The sequence below is a fragment of the Lepidochelys olivacea genome (assembly GCF_965140295.1).
Source record: "Lepidochelys olivacea isolate rLepOli2 genome assembly, chromosome: 6".
In the NCBI taxonomy this organism is placed as follows: Eukaryota; Metazoa; Chordata; order Testudines; family Cheloniidae; genus Lepidochelys; species Lepidochelys olivacea.
The window spans coordinates 34,867,653-34,888,769 of record NC_140416.1 but is presented as its reverse complement, the minus strand read 5'-3'; the positions used below and the strand labels follow the sequence as shown (position 1 = coordinate 34,888,769).

At 42.9% G+C, this 21,117-nt stretch overlaps 1 protein-coding gene across 1 annotated transcript; it reads left to right on the top strand.

The window, feature by feature from the left end:
• Positions 1 to 8,047: 8,047 nt before the first annotated feature.
• Positions 8,048 to 18,412, top strand: OLFML1 (olfactomedin like 1). The gene is made up of 3 exons (XM_084632339.1): positions 8,048 to 8,326; positions 11,122 to 11,410; positions 16,171 to 18,412. The coding sequence occupies exons 1-3, from the start codon at positions 8,201 to 8,203 to the stop codon at positions 16,947 to 16,949; spliced, it is 1,194 nt and encodes a 397-aa protein (XP_084488465.1). The 5' UTR covers positions 8,048 to 8,200; the 3' UTR covers positions 16,950 to 18,412.
• Positions 18,413 to 21,117: the final 2,705 nt, after the last annotated feature.

Here is a 21,117-nt window from a genome sequence, read left to right as displayed (position 1 = left end):
GCTCTGTTTGGAACTGTGTTCCTGATGTCTAATAAACCTTCTGTTTTACTCGCTGGCTGAGAGTCACAGGGAATTGCAGGAAGAGGGGGGTGCAGGGCCCTGACTCCCCCACACTCCGTGACAGGAAGCATCCTCTTTGCCTTCTGCTGTTCATATGGTGTCCCTGCAAGGCCTTCTCTGTCCTACTTTTCTCTGGTTCAAAGTGATTCTTCTTACCTGGGTATAGCTAACTGGGTGTGGGGGGGAGCCCACTGCGACCACCACCATGGTATCTGATGTGACATCAGCAATTACTCAAACTCTAATGCAGGGTTGTAGCCCTTGAGTATAGGGTGATTAAATAGAAGAGCCCTGCATTCTTATTCAGGGTCTTAGAGCACATGCCTCCCAATTACAGGTTTACATAATATCTACTGGTAATTAGACCTGAATTCACCTGCTTGAACTACAAACAATATAAATTGTTCATCAACCGTAAACATGCCATTTCTACCAGTTAATTATGTAATTCCATAGGAAAGGCTGCCTTATGAATTTTAACAGATTTTCCATACAAATAGAGATATCCCTCTCTCTCTCTCATGTACAGTGTATAGTCATCCCTAAATTCAATTTCTGAATTAATGTAACACAAAGTGAAATAACACATTTAAACATGCTGAAATGACAAAATGCTCATGTTCTACTATCACAAAAACATGCCAGGAAATCTAACATTTGGGCTGCCTATAATTGTAGGGAAAAGTTCTTATTCTGGTTTTCATCCAAGCAAGCTCTAATATTATATATAAGCAGAAATCATGAATCACATTTTTAAAAAATCTTTCTAAAAGAAAATGTAATCCAAGACACACATGAACATTTGGCATTCCCTTAATTCAAGAGCTATGAATTGAGATGGGTGAACACTGAAAAGCATTTTCTGGGAATATTCCACCGAATTTTTAAACAAAGTCATTTTGACTATGTTCATGCCCCTCTTATGTTCACTTTCTGTGACTATTCTAGTAAATAAGCTAAATTACTGGTGTGAATCAGAAGAGCAAATTGTAAGTGTGACTCTTCACCAACAGTGAATTTCAAATGGCATAACTAGCACTGGCAAATGTTGAACTGTGAATTTTACACTTAACTATGCAATTCCAAAATGTTTGGTTTTGGTTAGTTAGTCAGTAAATCATTCAAGTGCCAAGAACAGACCCAATCCTGAGTTTTGTAATTAGCCAGGACAGCATGTATTTCTGCGTTCACAATGAATGCATGAACACATCAATAATTCTTCGGGAATGATTGCAAAGAAGGAATGAATGTGAGAACTTCACAATCTTTTTGCAGGTGAAATTCAGTGCATACCTTATTAATCATTCACCTAGCTCCAGTATGTACCAGTTTCAGCAAAAAACACATTCATCTTGGTCTTGTGCTTTTGTTTAAAGGTCTGATCCTGTAAGACACTAGTACTTACTGCAAGGGACTGGACACCCCCAACTCCTGTGGACTCCAAGAGCATTGAGGGTACTCACCATCTAGGAGGAATGGGTCTTCCTGAGTTACTGTAGTTCTAGACTTCTAAAGCCTTTTAGCAACTGGCCTTCATAGATTACTGAAATTTAATTTTCCTCCTTTACAAAAGGATCTGATTAATGTTTTCCCTTTATCGTTTTTTGAATCACATTCCTTGCTATGTTTCAGAGTAGCAGCCGTGTTAGTCTGTATTCGCAAAAAGAAAAGGAGGACTTGTGGCACCTTAGAGACTAACCAATTTATTAGAGCATAAGCTTTCGTGAGCTACAGCTCACTTCCTCAGATGCATATCGTGGAAACTGCAGCAGGCTTCCTTGCTATATGTTTTATCTAACTCAGACTTTTTAAATGCTTATGCTTTAATACAGCTTCCTATTATTCTGAAGCCATGAGAGCCCCCCAGTGGAAGTCTGAGAGTCCTGACACTCAGCCCATTTCATGTTGTCCTTTTTTTCTGCAAAGTATATTATGTCCCTTGCAGGGCTGGATTTCCAATTAGGTACTGAAGGCACATGCCTAGGGGCACCGGTGTTCTTGTTGCCAAGTATGCAATTTTTTAGCCCAATTGGGCTATCTTTAGCTGTCAGTTGCTGGGGTTTTTTTTAGCAGTTGTGAGTTGCGGTATTTTGGGCTATTTTGCTGCTGCTGGCTGCACTGCTTGGGAGTTCTCGGGAGGGAAGGAGCCTCGTGATTAGCCCTTCCCCCTGCTGAGATGCCCCACACGCCATGCCCCCTTGCCTTAGGTGATGTTTGCAGCATGCGCAGAATTCTTGTCCGAGGGAGGCAGAATTTTTTTTTTTTTTTTGCAGAAAATGTGCTGCAGTTCTGCCTTTCGCCCGACAGAGGCCGGGGTGGCGCCAGAACTGGTCTGGCGGGGGGTGGCAAACAGCTAGCAGGCGGATGGCGGGTGAAAGGTCACAGTAGCCTTCTTGGAGCCAGGTTAGGAGGCAGAGTGGGACACACCGAGCTGCTGGGGGACACAGGGCCACATGGGGACAAAGGTTGCCAACTTTCTAATTGCACAAAACCGAACACTCCTGCCCCTTCTCCAAGGCCCTGCCCCCATTCACTCCATCCTCCCCCCCCCCCCCCGTTGCTTGCTCTCCCCCACCCTCACTCACTTTCACTGGGCTGGGGCTGGGGGTTGGAATGCAGGGGGGGCTGAGGGCTCCAGCTGGGGGTGTGGGCTGTGGGGATGAGGGATTTGCGGTGCAGGAGGGGGCTGGGACATGGTGTTGGTGGGGGTGCAGGCTCCGGGAGGGAGTTTGGGTGGGGGAGGGGACTCCAGGCTGGGGCAGGGAGTTTGGGTGTGGGAGGGGCTGAGGGCTCCGGCTGGGGTGGGCCAGGGGATGAGGGATTTGGGGTGCAGGAGGGGCCTGTGGCAGGGGGTTGGGGTGTGGGCTCTGGGAGGGAGTTTGGGTGGGGGAGGGGACTCCAGGCTGGGGCAGGGGGTTGAGATGCAGGAGGGGATGAGGGGTTCAGGGTCCCGGTGGCGCTTACTGCAGCTCCCGGAAGTGTCTGCCAGGTCCCTGCAGCCCCTAGATGCATGGGCAGCCAGGGAGGCTCCGTGCACTGCTCTCGCGCCCACAGGCACCGTCCCTGCAGCTCCCATTGGTCGCGGTTCCCGGCCAAAGGAGCTGCGGAGCCAGCACTCAGGGCGGGAGCAATGCATGGAGCTTCCCTGGCTGTCCATGAGTCTAGGAGCTGCAAGGACCTGGCAGCCACTTCCGGGAGCCGCGCAGAGCTAGGGCAGGCAGGGACCCTGCCTTAGCCCTGGGCCCCTCATTGTGCCACTGACCGGACTTTTAACGGCCAGGTCGGCGATGCCGACCGGAGCTGCCAGGGTCCCTTTTTGACCAGGCATTCTGGTCAAACACCGGACGCCTGGCAAACCTAAGCTGGGCCACATGGTGAGGGGGCTCCAGGCAGGGGCACATGGGGAGGGAGCTCCAAGCAGAGCCACATGGGGAGGGAGGAGGGGTGCTGAAAATGCTGTGTGCCTGGAGGCACATAAAGTGTAAATCTGGCCCTGGTCCCTTGTGAATATAACTCTGATATCTTGTGTTTGCCTTCAAGTATGGATTTAAAATTACATTCTGATGTTTACATTTTTGCAACAATGCAAATCCCTTTGTCTGAGGGCCAAAGTGCAAACTGCCAAAATCAGGTTTTTCTGAGGCAGGATAGGAATTACAAGGATTTATTTTTTGATCACAATAAAAAGTGGCTCATCAGGTGGTGGCTAGTACTGATGGCACTAATGTAATGAAAGAGTGACCACATGTAGTGCTGTGCATGCCACTGAAATTTGCTCTCAAATAGCAATAGAACCCTTACATGTCAACACAGACTGGACCCCATTAGTTGATTGTCACTGGAGATCATTGTCATGCATGTAATCCCATCAAACATGTGAAGCAGTCCCTTATTGTTCCTATGAAGTGCAAAAAAAGTAAATAGGATACACACAGGAATCTGAACAAGATTAGCAAGAAGGTAAAGAATGATATGCTTTACATATTAGTAATACCGAATGCTATTATGGCTCATCAGAGCTGAAGAAGTATTACTGTATTCGATTACTCTGAACACATAAATTCAAAGCTCTCAGGATCTATCTGCACTGCAACCATAAACAAAATTGTGTGTTTGTGTGTATAATTCCAGTTATTTCTCTACTCTTTACCTTGCTTATCGTAACTACATTTGATTAATCATCATGAAATGGGAAAAACAAAGAACTAAAGCACTGATACATTACAAAAATAATTCCATGTTTTCCTCAGGCTTAATAGCAGAGTGATTTTAATTTGTACATATTTAGTGCTTTAAAACACATGGAATTAATGTAGGAAGCTGCAAATCAGATGAAACCTCTAGTGTTTTCTGTTCACTAATCCTGAGATAAAAATCACGGCCCTGTGTATATAGCATCAACAAAGGCTTTTGGAGAAAACTGTAGATCTGTCATAGGTCAGACTAGATGGCAGGAAAGATGTGACCTTATGCATGTGCACTGTTTGGAAGTAGAGAGAATGGGAGTATCAGCCAACTTGGCCAGGTGTCTGAAGTTGTGCCTAATGAGGGGTTTTGACACTAAAACCAGGGTGCCCGATATACCATTTTCCTATTGGATTTCGCAACATCAAGAATAACAAAATGAAGCAAAAAAGGCTAATGTGATGTAAGAAATAAGCTTGTACATGCCTGCTCATTTCTGTTCTTTGAAACGATGTGTCCACCAGTCATCAGAGGAGGGGCCCTCTGAGCTATGGCAGCACAGCAGTGAGTAACCTCAAAGAGGAACCAGTAGGTCTGATTCACTACTGTGCTACTTCAGTGTAACTCCATATAAATGAATGTAGCTAATCTGGTGTAAAACTGGAGTGACACCATGGAAAATGCGGCCCGATTTCTCCAAAGCCAGGTATTCTCACTCAATTGATTTGTATAGTAGGTTTAAAAACAAAAAAATCTTCAATATTTGGAGCCAAAACTATAAATGCAAATACAGGGCTGAAAACACCTACATATCCCTCACAAAATCTGAACAGCTGATACAATAAAGATGACCACAAATGATGAAGAAAAAGATGTGATACGTGCTGTGAAGAAAAAGTATAGACAAGAAAAATGCACTACTCCTTCCCCCGCCTTGAAGACAGAGGTGTAGATGGGTGGGCACATCCTTTCAAAGAACAGGAATAAGCAGGTAGGTCACTGTTCCTTTTTCTCTTCCAGTGCCCCATCTGCCTATCCTTGTAAGGATGCTTGTATCACAGCAGAACCCCTTCCAAGAGTGAGTCACAAAAAATAATAAATGCTCTGTGGGGCATGGACCGTCAGTCCTGTGTCTTTATAGCTCTAGCCCAAAAGGGCACCAGGCTCTGAGTGGAACCTCTAGGCCCCTCCAATATAAATATACAGCAGGAGTACAGAGTAGCCAAAAGGAAGTACAGTATCCCATCATGTAGAAAAATAAAAGAAAAAAACCCCAAAGGTCAGTCCTCAGTCACAGCCTGGAGAATCCTCCTGCTGAATGTTACATTTGATGAGTTTGAGTTTATCTCATTTAGCGAAAGTACAAAGTGATGACTAAGTGGCTGCCTTGCAAATCTCTCCCGCCAAAGCTCCTACGCTTTCAGCTGCTGATGATTTTTAGGTAAACCTGGAGCAATAATGCCAGAAGGCACTGGACAACTCAGTTTCTTTTACAGCATTCTTTAACTATGCAGGACCTTATCCAGTTTCTAATGGTGTACTTTGAAACTCTTTTGCTCCTGTGTCTGGGATACAGGAAAACAAAGAGAGGACATCTGAACTCTGTTTTAAGTATGGAGCTAATGCTTTCCTAACATCAAGCTTATGCTATTTTACCTCCTTTGGGCATTCATACATAAAGAAGACAGAACGATGCCTTGAGACTGATGAAAGGTGTCCCAAATAGCACAAAAGAGAGTGTACATCTTGGAATAAACTTTGGAGAAGTCTGCAGCACCATTCTGTCATTGTGGAAAGTACAACTATTTCTTCATTGACAGAGCACCTCATTCAGATAATGGCTGAGGTTATAGCTATTAAAAATGCCACTTCTGAGGAGAGAAAATAAGTATGCATGTGGGTGAGCGGTTCAATCAGCAGCTCCACTATGATATTCAGTATTTCTAAGGGGGCCATTTTTTAATATTTGGAGGATATGTCAACTTGTGAGTAAATGTGAAACAAGACCCAAGAAAGTACAATGTCAAGCTTCTACTGTTATTTAGGTCTAGGGCAGTGCTGATGGTCATAATCTGCACCTCCCTGGAGCTATCACAGAGATCCAAGGATGTTCCAACTTGCGGGAAGTCCATGATGTAGTGGATCTTCACTTCTATAGATGAGCTGAATTTCTTCGTGCACCAATGGGTGAAAGTGACCTATTTTGCCACATATAATTCATTTGCTGATAGCTTCCTTAAAGCTATTAGGATAGTTATGACACTCAGAAACCCCACAGGCTTACAGCCCCATGCTCAATGGTCTCTGTACCCACTGGTGGAGAGGAATGTGCCATACACCACTTTTCCACCCTGCCCCCCAATCCCGCAATAATACCTTATCATCCAATCGTGTTCTGTTTTTACCATACTTTGGGAGGCAAGAAAAAAGAGTATACACCACAGAACTACTCCAGCACTCCCAATCAAAGGAGATGACCTAGTGCTTCCTTCACAGCTGCATTTTTTCTGTATGCCTGGAGGACACATCCAGGGTGTCCTCCTATCAGTTTCAGAGTCCAACAAGACAATGTTGTTTGTTTTCATCTCCCCAAGAAGTAGCTCAGCCTGCTCTGAGATTAAATGAGAGTTGGGGAGGTGGTATTCAGTCAGGCTGACTGCACATCACTGACTATTCCACATAAATGGAAACTGGCAAACTGGTTTGTTTTCCATTAGCATAAAGGAATATAAAAAAATCACTTTTTGCCAGTGGACTCTGACTTCTTGTCATAAATAATGCAAAGTTGTACCTCACGGCAATCAGGGAAATGAGGTCAAAGGGTAAATTCTGCATGCTGTGACACATTTTCATGCATTGAATCAATGCTCATATGCTTACACTCATGCTAGAGAGAGCACAAAGGGAGAGCTTGTGTGGGTGTGAGAGTAAACTGTAGAGAAGGATGCTGACAAAATGTTAAGATGTGCTGAATTCCAGGAAACAACAGTACAGATGTGGTGTTTGGGTTCAAATAGAAAGGGAAATGTCTGATGCCTAGGACGTAACTTCCCACTGTCCATTCGGCCATATCCCTTTGGTCAAAGGGTTCTGGATATTCATATGCACCCCCTTCTTCTCAAAGAAAAGACCAAAAAGACCTAGAACAAATACGACTTAAAATTAGTATTTCTTTTGAAAAATGAAAACCAAAAACCTTGCCTCAAGTAGGGGCAAAAGGGAGAAGTGCCAGAAACTCCATTAAATCCACAAGGGACTCTGCTGCTTCTACTGATTTTATAAGGGAAGGTGCTCGGATATTATGTTGATAGTATAAAACCCTAAGATAGATAAATGAGAGAAGAGCACCTTAATATTTTTCATTTTTCTAACCTAGTACAGACAGACATATGTACCCAGATAAACACTGAAAGTGTAGAAGTTGTTTTAAATTGCTTTACACTAACAACTGTGATTGTTCAGAACAACAACTACAGATATTATGGACCTCAGCTGGTGCAAATCAGCATAGCTCTATTGACTTCAGTGAAGCCGCTCTGATTTACATGCGCAAAGGATCTGGCACTAAATATTGTTCTGTTGGTGGGGGTGGAGGGTTGTTTTCGTTTTTATTTAATACAATTGGACTAAAGGCTCTATGTGACTCAGTACTGAACATCTGGGATTGATCACAAGATCACAAGCTGGAAAGCATTCATCTTGGCTTCTAGAAATAAACACATCTAACTCAATGCTTTCCACAACTTTATTGTTTTAATGATAGATTGAAGGAGCTTAAACAGCCATTTTAAATCTTTTAATACTCACAGCTTTAGTATTTTTAGCCATTTTTTTCACATCATAGTATCACGCAGCTATTATATTGATTTTAATTCTGCGGTGGGGGGGCAGTGTTAGTGTGATTTTTCTTCCCATTATTAATTCCTTATTTTTCCCCACAAGATTTCATAGGACTATGATAATCCTGCAACTCAGATTTTTATTAGTTTCATTTTTCACAAGTATCGTGGGAGAGGCCCAATATGTAATGCAAGATGCAGTACTAATGCATTACATCGACCGGCGTTTTCTATCTTTTGAGGTATGTGTTATCTGTATAATTGTGTCACAGGAATATTGTCTTGTTGCAAATATATTTGAAAGGTGGTGCATGTTCTTACATATATGCATATATGTTAATCATCATCAGTAAAATAATGAATAAACAAAAACAAATAAAATTAACAAACTTAATTAGTATGTTATGATAACTAAAACCTGTAACTTTAATTATTTCGTGTTATCATAGCATTATTTATCATATCATATCATTTTTATTTTATTATAAAGAGCCGAGTTCTGCTGTCAGTTGCATCTGTGTAATCCCTTCAATAAAATTTAGCTAAAAATGTGTAAATGTTTAAATTGCTGTCACAGTATGTCTCCAGAATATCTGCATTTCCTGTTGGCATCAACAGGATTGGTGACAAAAATTAATAATGAATTAGTAAGCAGAGAAGATAGTAGAAAAATGCTTTGTAAGCTTCCAATCTACAGTTGAACTTTAAGTGTATTTGCATCTTGACAAGAGACTGAAAAAATCCCCATGTGGTTGGGAGACTGGAAAAAGTTTTGGTTCTGCTAAATTTCATAAGATTACAGTCCCTCAGACAGGGCTCCCACCTACTCCAGTATCTGTCCTCTTTCTTCAATTAAAATCACCAAGTACTGCAAATTAAATTCAGATGAGATTGTTAAAAATAATTCCAGAGGTTTTTCATTCCTAGATCCTAAATACCAGTGTACCATCACGCATACTTTATTTAAACAGTGTGATAAATATACAATAGGACAGAATTTGTATGGGATGAATTACTAAAAATTGCTATTGTGCCTTTGGCTGGTAATAATTTGTGTTAATAAAAGAATTGTAAAGAAGCTCTAACCGTAGTCACTCCTGCACTCCTTCCTCATGCAGAGCTCCTACTGGCTTCAATAGGAGTTTTGCCTTAGAAAGCAGTGAAGAACTGGGCCAATGTTCTGTCCCCATTAGGTGGGCTGGGATTAATACTTCACTAACCTACACAAGAATGACAATCATATAAGTTTCAACTGGCTGTTTCCTCCTTTTTGCTTCATAGGAGAGAGACGTTTCTCCCATCCTCTCTGGTTCAGACCCCTAAACCAACTAACATCCTAAGGTTCTCGCAGAGGTTGGGACACCCATAGAAGCTGATATATGTGTAATTGTACAAGCAATGTGGACAGGGGGTGAATATCTCCTACCCCCTCACATTTCAACTGGAGGGGGAAAATAATGTCTTTCTTCCTTACACACACAATGACTAAGGGAGAGGTGAAGAAGGAGTGGACAGTAGCAAGGGCAGAAAAGGGGAGGGGTAGATATTGGAGGGAGAAGCAGACTTTAGACATTTGGGAGCATGGATAGAGGCACTTTGTGTAGTGAGGAGGAGAGACAGGTAGATGGGCCTCTTGGTGGGGATTATGGTCATATGCAAAATTCCAAGTTAGCACTTGGATAACTGGCATAAAATGAGCTGGGGAGCTATAAAAACCTCACCAAAGATTCCAGAGAATGAAACACATAACACATACTGCATGGTTCCCTTTGTAAGTATATTTATTCCTCAGTCATAGAAAAGCTCACCTAACACCCACAATGAAAAGCTTGAAACCTGTGTGTAAAACACCACAACTGAGTACCCAGTTTTAACTAGTTAGGACTATCATTCTTGTGTATCTGCCCTTAGATACTGATACACTTTCAATAACTCATCTGAAAGGCAGTGTGGCCTAATGGGTGGAGCACTGGACTAGGACCGAGGATGCCTGGGTTCTATTCTCAGCTCTGCCACTGTCCTGCTGCATGCCATTGGGCAATTCACATCTCTCTGTGCCTCAGTTTCCCCCTTTGTAAAGAGATTTGTGGATGAAAAGTCCTATAAAAATCACTAGCTTTTTCAGCACCTAGCCTATTATGAAGTTTTGACAAACTAAACGGGACTAAAATTTAAAAAGTGGCTGATAATATTGGGTACCTTGGATTTTGGGTGGCCAATTTGAAACACCTTAAAGAGTGCTGTTTTTTGAGGTGGAAGCTCAGCATTTTGTGAAAATGAAGCCCCTTTTATGATGACTTCAGCTGGGCACCGTAAATCACTAGGCACTTTTGAAAATGTGTCCGATGGCAGGGCCATTCGAAATGGTCAGGCAGGTAGGGCCTCACCTAAGATGAACTGATACTGAGGTAGCTGCATAGATGTGCTCGTCTTTCCAATCTGAATTCATTGCTCTATCTTCCATGATTTTACTCCCACAATTTTGACCATTTTGACACAAACTTTCTTAGCAAACATTGATTTTGTAGGTCAAAATTTCAATTTTCCATTTTAAATGCTAGGAAAGAGGAAGTAGCATTAACTCTGGATCAGATATCTGCTGGGCCAGCAAAGGAACAGTGTGTGAAATTTGGTTGCTTCCTGGCTCCAACAGCCCCTGTTTTCACATTTTTATGAGACAGACTCAGCAGAGATCCTAAAGAGAGGATTCTGAGGGGCCTCAGGGAGGGGAGTCACCAGTGATCCCTCTGTTCTGCTCTCCAATGGGTTCTACCAGGGCTCCACTCGGCCAACAGAAAAAGAGCAAAGAAACTGGCCCTTCATAGCAAGGGAGACTACAGATATGTAACCACAAGTATGAATTTCAGTGACTTTCTCATGCAGATTAATAAGTGACCAGGGATAATTAGTTTGAAATGAGGAAGGGAAGGGGGGCCACTGGTATTTATAAACTAACCATGTATTAAGATTCTATCTATAGAAAATACACACGCACACAAGCAAATATATATTTATATATTCTGTATTCTAATTCAAGAGCAGGCTGGAAAAATGCAACCAAGATATCCTGGATTATGTACAAGAATTCCGAGACTTTTCAAGGAGGATGATATCGCGCCTGGAGGGGCTGAAAGTTTATAAAGCTGAGATTAAAAATGAAGTGGAGCATCTGCTAACAAGAGTTGAAAGAGCACAAAGGGACATTGACTATTTTGAATCAACGAGAGAATCTACTACTTGTGTAGAAGTAGATGAAGACCTGGTGGAAAAGCAGCTAAATGAAGACGCAGAAGAAAAAAGGAAAGTCAAGCTCATGCTTAATGCAAGTAAGAACTATTTACTTTTCAAAACTTAGATCTAAGAGGGCCAATCCTCTAGTCAATACATTTATGCTGATATGTGGATAAAGTATATTTACAAGTGTATGTTTTTTAAGTGTGATAATATTGAGCTTTCAACAAAGAAAACAAATACACCAAAAGGAAAAGGAAAATGCTATAATTAATATATTTGTTATATACATACTGAATTGCATGTTAAATTGGTTCTTTGGAAATAGCTCTTTGATTGGAGCATTAAAAGCATTAAAAAAAAAAAACTACTAAAGGTATGCTCGGGCAACTGTCACAGTTCCCAAGACAACTGCACCTCTGACCCCTTTTTGGTCTCATTAAGGGTATTCCACTTACGTCTCAAGCCTCTAATCATCACCATGACGTGATTCTCAGCCTTCAGCCTGGGGATTTAGGCTGCACACTCCTGCAATTCACTGCGATCAGCTTAGTAAGTCTGAATTAAGTTCAGCACCTCATGCTTCAGGGCTTCAGACAGAATCTGTAGGGGGCCAGAAGCAGGGCCAGTCTTAGAGGTGGGTGACTGCTCAGGGCCTCATTGTCAGTGGTTGCCATCAGACTACCGCAAGATGGCAGGCCTGGGCTGCCAGAGAGGGGGTGAGTGTGGGCGAGCCCATGGCTGGAGCCCCACCTGGCCAGCTGGGCAGGAGGTGGGTGATGCAGCCTGGAGCTACCAGTCTGGTGGGGAGGCGCAGGCAGCCGGGCTCACTCCTGCAGAGCATGGGGGCCAGGCCAGCGGCGAGCAGGAGGCACAGGGAGGGAGGAGACGGCACTGGGGGAGGAGGGAGGTTGTGCACCACATCCTTGCTCCTTCCCCTCTCCCCCCCAGAGCCTCCTCAACGCCGCGACACAGCTGATCGTGGCAGGCAGGAGGCGCTAGGGGAGGGAGGGAGGTTGCACGCCACGTCCTCACTCCTCCGCCCTTCCCAATAATTTCCCCCAGAGCCTCCTGAAGGCCGCAAAACAGCTGATCGCAATGGGCAGGACGCAGGGGAAGGGAGGAAGAGGCACTGATTGGGGGGGCTGCTGGCGGGTGGGAGGCGCTGTGGGAGGGAGGCAGGCTGATAGGGCTGCTGGTAGGTGCTGAGCACCCATGATTTTTTCCCCAGAGTCGGCTCCTAGCAGGAGCCCCATATTGTCTTCTGAAGAGTTACATGCGGCTCCGGAGCCACCTGCTGGCCACCCCGATATATTGTATAAACACCTTTTCTGCCTAGCATTAAGATTAGTTTGCTAACCCAGTTGTTTACCTGATCAGATTGCTGGGTCAGCTTTTCACCTAACTGTTCTCTTTCCTTCCCAGACAAGCAGGCATCTTTTCACATTTCCCCACACCTAAAATATACATTCGACATATTACATACTTCATGGATTGATCCCTATCCCTGTGTCCAGTGGTCATTTTATAGAGCTCTGGGTTCTTTGTTTGTCAGGCTTATGGATCCGGTTAAACCAGTCTAATTTTATGTTTTATTAAAAGCCCTTATCCTCTTAAACTGCATCTTTAAATAGTATCTCGCCACTATGAAATTCACTAATTGATGCAAATTATATACAGTATGGACATTTTAGCTGGTCTATTTTATTTCCAGTCAGAAGCAGTGTGAAATCAGAAACACATAACAGAAAATTTAAAAATTGGAATCAGAACCTTTTAAAAAAGCTTCGGGGCAGATCCTAACGTGGTGTATATCTGACTTCAGTGGAGTGAAATCAAATTACATGAGCTAAGGATCTGCTCTCTTCATCTTTGTCAACATGCTGTCAAAGGGTTAAAGCAGGTGGTAATGATGATACTATCACCCTTCTCACCCTGTTTACAAAGCCTACTCCTACCCCAGTCTACAGCACTCTGAATTTCAAGGTCTGTTCCTTTCTAGATCTAAGCTTGTTTGATGATTCAGGCACTTCCTTTGACATGCAGTAAAAAAATAAACTGGATGTTTTTTAAAACGTCTCACGGTAAAGACACTGAAAATTGTTTCTTTCTAAAAGTAACTAGGGTAAAATTACCTGCCCTTGAGTCTTTCCAGATGTTGAAAAGTTGTTATTGAGAGTTACACATTAGTATATACTAGCCATCATCGTTAACCACATCATATTAACAGGTCCATTATCCATTTCCAGATTTTACAGCATTGTTTGCGAGTGTTTAAGGTCTTGCTGCCTAGGTTTCCAGCTGTCTGTGGAATACATTTACTGCTGCTTGAGGTAATTCTTAGCTGACACCACTATTTAAAAGCAGAGCCATGAGTTCATTGCTATGTTTAATTGTAGTCATTGAGGACCAAATCCTGGTTCCACTGAAATCAATGGGGAAACTAGTAAGCATGTGGCTTTTAGAGCACTTAGATAAAGTCATCTGTTAAACAGTAAGTGACTCTTAGCCTTAACAACAGCAGAGCTGCCACTTCACCATAAGGGGCATAGTATCAGTCCAAGGTGAGTGTGTTTGGTTTGAATACGTTCAGACACTCACTGATTGTGCAGGAAGAGTGGTTGATCTTCCAACTCTGCCTTGGCTGGGAATGGGATATGGCATTCCTGTAGATTAGGCATCAAACTGCCTTCTGGGACTGATGGTTTTAAGATTTGGAAGTATCCTGGGGCAGTAGAGGTGTCTCCAGTCCTTCATTTTGGCTGCAGTAACCAAAGGGTATATGTAGGGGGTATCAGTATCCAGAAGTGCAAAAAAGGGTTGCTTTCTGGAAGCAATGTGAGTATTTCTATTGACTTCAATGGATTTGGACCAAGTAAAAAGAGAGGAGGCTGATGATGCAGCGGAGTTTGCTTTTGTCTTCTCCATTTCATCTACTGCCAGAACTTGCTGCCTTAGGGGCTTGTTTGTCCTGTTTGGTTAAGAAGGCTGCACTTTATTAAAAGACATTCTTTAACCGTCAAGTAGTGTCTCTTCTAATTTGTTAAAGCGGCAAAGAGTCCTGTGGCACCTTATAGACTAACAGATGTATTGGAGCATAAACTTTCGTGGGTGAATACCCACTTCATCGGATGCATGTAGTGGAAATTTCCAGAGGCAGGTATTGTTATTGCCTTTGGCAAGCAAGCTGTTTACTCCTCTCATATACATTGTAATAACATGTTTGCTGGAAGGAATAGGCAGTTGATAAAGATTGAGAGTTCCCTGGGCATGATTCTCCATTGCCTTGCACCTGGTAGAGCTGTTAATATCTGTGCAAAGTGGGTGTACAATGCTACCAACTCCGAATTACCTGCTTATTCTGATAATAACATTTAGCACTCACTTCGCACTGGTGTATATGACTACACCACTACTCCCATGACATGCCTCTAACCTGAGTTATGGTGACATGGAGCTGTTGTTTTGATGGTCCTACACCACCTATGGCATGCCCCAAAGCCAGAGAGATCCTGACTTTGGGATCTGGCTGATCTCTGGCTCTTTTATGTTGCAGGAGTGGTGAAAATGGGCCAGAACAAAACCGAGAATTGAGATCTTTATATTCTGGTTTCATATTAGGATGCTGTGTTTCTTGCTAAGGGTGTTATGTTATTGGGGGGTGGTGGGGAACAGAGGGTAGGAGTGAACCCCTGAGATAGTATGTTAAAATTCAATAGGTCAGACTTTAACCGGTAGGTCTTTTATAAATAAAGGACTTGATTCTTCTCTCGTGCTGGTGTAAACCAGGAGTAACCTCACTACAGTGAATGCAGACACACCAGTGTAAAACTGGTGTGAATGAGAGAAGAATCGAAGGTGCTGCTCTGTGTCTCCTCTCAGTTACAATAATGCAATGCTGTTTGGGTGGCATTGGTGTAACAGAGCAGAATTTGGCTCCATGTATGTAGTTGAAGATCTGCCATGGAAACTCATTGCCTACGCAGAGGTGAAAGCAAGCCGGTACAGTATGGTGTGGCGTACCGATAACAGCCAGTACACAGCCGACCGTACCGGCAGGGCCGCTGATGAGGGAGGCCAAAAGGGGCAGCTTCCCAAAGCCCGGCAATTTAAAAGGGCCCAGGGTTCCCGGCAGCGGCTGGAGCCCTGGCCCTTTAAATCGCCGCCAGAGCCCTGGGGCTCCTGTCCACCGCTACCACTACAATGGGGCTCCAGCGGTGATTTAAAGGGACCGGGGTTCCCGGCCGCTGCTACCGCAGCAGCGGCGGGAGCCTGAGCCCTTTAAATCGCCGCCGGAGCCCTGGGGCTCCCAGGCGCTGCCGCTACCATGGGGCTCTGCTAGTGATTTAAAGGGCCTGGGGCGCTGGGTGCTGTCGCGGTAGCAGTGGCGGCGGCTGGGAGCCCTGGGGCTCTGGCGGCGATTTAAAGGGCCCGGGGCTCCAGCCCCTTAAATCACTGCCAGAGCCCTGAGCTAGAGCTAGCGGTGGCCGGAAGCCCCGGACCCTTTAAATCGCCGCCCAGCACTGAAGGGCTGGCTCGGGGAGTCTGGCCTCAGCCCTGCTTCTTCTGCCCGAGGCCCCGCACCTGCCAGTTGAGCCACCCCCCCGACCTTGCTCAGGACCCTAGCCGCCCTGCATACTGGTAAGTCCCTTAAGTTACTTTCACACCTGGTTTTACAATATGAAATGAGTTTGGTGACTACTTAACACAGCAATTTTGTTGCCACATTTACAGACATTTTGGACATACTCTAAGCAATGGATGAAGGGACTAAGAATTCAAAAGAGAGGGAACAATAAGAGGATTCAGTCATTCTAATTTTATAATCCTTTATATTTGGACTGTTTCCTTACAGGCTGTGACAACATGCTTGCGGGTATCAAGTCCCTAAAGATAGTTAAGAAGACTGGAGATATGCATGGCTTTTGGATGACAGATCCAGGCAAAGACCATCTGAAGATTTATTTCTTAAGTGGATCCAAGAATAATGTTATTTTGGAATTTGCAAATATTCGGGCATTCTCAGAAATGAATCGTAAGCTAACACCACGGAGAGTTAACTTGCCATCTTCCTGGCAGGGAACTGGCCATGTTATATATAATGGTTTCCTGTTTTATCACAGATATGGCTCCTTAAATGAGATAGTTAAATATAACATCCAGAGAAGAAAGGTAACGGATAGAATGCTCCTGCCAGGTGCTGGACAGATTCCTGCCTATGAACTGTTTCCTGATACTAAAATAGATCTTGCTATTGATGAACAAGGGCTGTGGGCAATCCATGCAGAGCCAGACACGAGTGGAAACCTTGTCATCACTAAAATCAACCATATGACTATGACTGTGGAGCATACTTGGGACACATCATGCAACAGCAAGAATGCTGAAGCAGCTTTTCTAATGTGCGCCACCCTCTATGTTGTGTACAACTCTCCTAGCGGAGGCACATCTCGGATAGAATGTGTGTACGATGTCTTAGGCACCATAAATGCTTATGAAATCCCCATGTTACCTTTCCCCAAACGTCAGCGCAGCCATTCCATGATACATTATAACCCCAAAGAAAAGCAGCTATTTGCCTGGGCTAATGGATCCCAGATCCTTTACAAACTTCAAACAAAGCAAAAAGTTTAAGATCTTTAGGAACTTTTCAAAGATGAATATTAAAACAAGCTTAAAGTCAATGACCCAAGTTCTCTTCTCAGTTACCATCACGGAATTCCCCTTGCTTTTCCATTTGCTCATAGATGCTTTATATTATATATTGGGAGCTGAAACACCTCCTCTCCATTACACTGATTGCCCCCAATTGGATGAATTTGGAAGGAAACTTCCACAAGTTCAAACTCACAGAGATAAATTCTCTTCTGCTGTAAATTGATATGGTTCTATTAAAAAGTTAGTGAAATTGTGCCAGTTTACACCATCAGGGAATTAGACCAACAGAGTTTTCACTCCCATACATGGTGTAATCCCATTCAATGCAACACCAGGCTCTGTACAAAACACATATTTGAGCAAAATCCTTATATTCACCTCAGTCAGTTTAGTATAAGTAATGAGTAAGGCCTGAAGGATTTGCCCCGTACTAAATACTCCCAAGGTCACCCTGTTAATTTTTTTTCAAGTGAGTGTAGGGCCTTGATTCAGCATAGCTCCTAAGCACATTTAACTTTAAGCACCTGCTTAGGCCCATCAATGCACTTATGCACCTCTTAAGTCTCACTGACTTCAACTGAACTTTAAGCACATGCTCAAAGTTAAGCATGGGCTTAAGTGCACTGCCGAACTGAGGCCTTTGTATTTGTGACAGGTACAGGTAGACAGCACTGAACAAAAATATCCAGGGTTGTAAAAGTAAATATTGAAAAACAACAAAGAGTTCTGAGAGAGATACAAATCCTATGCTTCAGGAAATAAAGCAACCTCTACTACTGGGGCTTAGACGGAAATTTTTATCTGGAGGCACCATTTGCCCAATTCAAGGCTTCTTACACCTTCCTTAGAAGCATCCGGTATTGACTGCTATCAGAGAGGAGTTGCTGAATGAGATGGACCATTGATCTGATCCAGTGAGGCAGTTCCTAGATTCATTTCAAATGTATGTGTATGTATTTTCACATCCAGATTTAATTGGTAATGACCAAATATTGTTACCCATTATGAGTACAGACCCCAAAACTACTATTATTGCCCCACATTGACAGTCAAAGCAGAGAGGTCAGGGACGGAATAGTTTTTTCCCGGAATAGGTTTCAGAGACTGAACTTCCCTTTCACCCAATGGAAAGCTGGGGCAGTTGTCTCAAGTTTAGGGATGAAGTACATTAATCACTGAGACTGATGTGGGGAAACATGCCCTGCCACTGTCCATGCTGCATCTGTTCTGTGAGTAAACAAGATTTATCCATATAAATGTTCAATTCTTTTTTAATCCTGCTAAGCTCCTGGCCTCAATGACTTCCTGTAGCAATGAATTCCAGAGTCTAAATATGCTTTATATGAAGAAATATTTCCTTTTATCAGTTCTGAGTTTGCTGTCTTTCAGTTTTATTGAATGTGCCATTACTCTTATGTTATCAGACAGATTGAATAAAAGTTCCCGATCTACCTTCTGTAGACCATTCATTATTTTGTATACTGTTTTTATGTCCCCTCTGATTTGTCACCTTCCTAAAGTAAATAATCCCAATATTTCTTACTCGCTTTTTGAGAGTTTTCCCATACCTCTGACCATTCTTGTCCACTATATCTGCACACACTCTAATTCTGCAATGTATTTTAAGAAACGGGTCACCAGAATCAACACAGTATTCCAGGTGAGGGTATAACATTAATGTGGACTGGCTTTATGACCTACCGATAAATTCCAATGGTATATTTGTTCAGAATTAAAACAAAAAGCTAAATATCCTCCCTATACCTATATCTGTAATACACAAGTAGCAGCTTCAGTTTTTGGATTTTAAGAATATGTGCATTATAGTTTAATAAAATAAACTGATGTGGAAAAAGCCATACTTCATTGAATCCACAGAATAATCACATTTTGTTCTTTAAGAGTAAAGAGCTGTTGTTGCTTTCTAAAAATAACCTCAACAGAACAGCCAAACATCAGGGAATGATGTTAAAAAGAAAATACAACCAAAAGAATACAAGCTAGTTAGTTACAACTAGGTCCAAGCTGATATATTTTAGCAAAGAAACTCCATAATCTTATACCCCAATACTAAGCCAAATACAAACAGGAGACAATATTGTGCTTGGACTAAGGAAACTGTTTCTCACTTCTGCGTGACAATGGGCAATGTGGGTGAGGTAATATCTTTTATTGGTGAGAGACGATCTTACACAAGTTGGTCCAATAGAAGATATTACCTCACCCACCTTGTCTCTAATATCCTGGGACTGACACGGCTACAACATTGCATACACGACCATAGGCAAGTAGAGGCAAGTTGCTTGTTAACCTCTCTGTGCCTTAAGTCTCCCCAGCTGTAAAATGAAGATAATGACGTTACTCACATTTGCCAAGTGCTTTTTATGAGACCAACAAAGCCACCTGAGTTTGAGGCAGGATGCATCTGCTCTTTTATGGGAAGTATTCTAATGAAGACGTTTTCCTTACTGGTATTTGCATAAGCAGAATGTATTTTGTTATTATTCAAATAATTCCTAAATTAAGAAGAGACACAAGGTGTTTGCAGTGTTGCTGTAGCCACATTGGTCCCAGGATATTAGAGAGACAAGATAGGTGAGGCAGTATCTTTTATTTGACCAGCTTCTGTTGGTGAAAAAGACAAGCTTTTGAGCTTATGCAAGTCTCTTTTTCAGATCTGGAAAAGGTATTCAGTGTCTCACAGCTAAATACAATGTGGAACAGACAAACATAAGGAGTTATGTGTTAAATTAAGAAGACACTAATGATATTTTTGTACTTTCTTCCCTCATACCTTCCTATTTGCAACAACTAGCGATGGGTGAACCTCAAAGGTTCAAACAAGGATCTAGCTCAACCTTTTTGCCCTGGAAGTCTATCAAAACCAGGGCTGCTTATGCATTCTCAGTATTTCCTGGTTTGGCCCAGAATGGAAATACTGCAAGAACAAACTTCACTGCAGTATTTAGTACTCCTTGGTGAAACCAGGAAGGGCAGAAGAGTGTGAAAATTTAAAAGAAAAATGAACAAATGGTTCAGATTCAAATCAGGTTTGGGGCAGAGTTTCAAGTCTGATGTTCTCAGAAAGAGTGTGTGAATAGACTATTCAGAGAGCTGGGATTCCTGAGTTCTAATCCTGACTCTGCAATTGATTTTTTGGCAAGCCACTTAACTTTTAAGAACCTCAATTTCTCCCATCTCTAAAATGGGGATGATGTTATTGACTGACAGCCCAGCCCAAAGTTCACTGAAGTCAATGGAAACTCACACTGACTTCAGTGGGGTTCACATCAGGAGCAGGCCAATACTTCATAACTAAATAAAATATTTGTTAAAAGCCATACAAAGTATTAAGGTCAGTCACTGGCAGAAGTGGGAACAGAGTTTTGGTCCTTCTGGCTATCCACCATGTGTTTATGACACAATGCAGCGGGACTAAGCACGTGCTTAAAGTTAGCCACATGCTGAATCCAGTTCTTATCCAGTGGACCAGGTCTGGGGGAGGGCACCGCAGAGTCTAAGTACTTCCATAAAAATGCTCAAGTCATGAATCTCCTCATGGATTTTTGAAAGCCAGTCAGAGAAAGTGAGGCCATTTCCCCCAAAACAAAACTGAGGACATGAAAATGTCTGCAAAACGAATTAGTAACAATTGTGTGCAAAACTCCATGGGGACATTTTCATCAATTTCTAACAGCACTACTTTCACAGCTTGAAAATTAAATTTATTTTCTTACAGCCTTAGCAAAGTTTCTTTTTCCTCTAGCATGCAAGCACACAGTGACTTATTACTGTAGGATTGCTGATGAGTGCCACTGCAGATGGCTGGTAATAAAGTTTTACTGTTGTTAACGGGGCCTGTCTGAGGGGTGGGCAAGCATGGCACATACATCCAGTGGTCCACCATACAGCTATGCTGCTCGCCTTTTTTTTCCCCCTCTGTGGTGACTAGACAACTATTTTCTTCTCCTGTGGGAAGCAGCCAGGAGGGCTGGAGGGGGCAGGAAGTGGTGCAGCCCCTAGACTTCCAGCTGTTTGAACTACGTTCAAATATTGAACCTACAGGGGCAGCCCAACAGCAGTTTCTGAAAAGCAGGAGAACATGCTGATTAATTTGTTCTCCTTGCATTTTATTTGATGTGGG

Coding starts and splice junctions, on each gene's coding strand:
- OLFML1 (XM_084632339.1), top strand. CDS start 8,201: ATGATAATCCTGCAACTCAGATTTTTATTAGTTTCATTTTTCACAAGT. Junction 8,327..11,121: donor GGCGTTTTCTATCTTTTGAG/GTATGTGTTATC, acceptor TTCTAATTCAAG/AGCAGGCTGGAAAAATGCAA. Junction 11,411..16,170: donor CAAGCTCATGCTTAATGCAA/GTAAGAACTATT, acceptor GTTTCCTTACAG/GCTGTGACAACATGCTTGCG.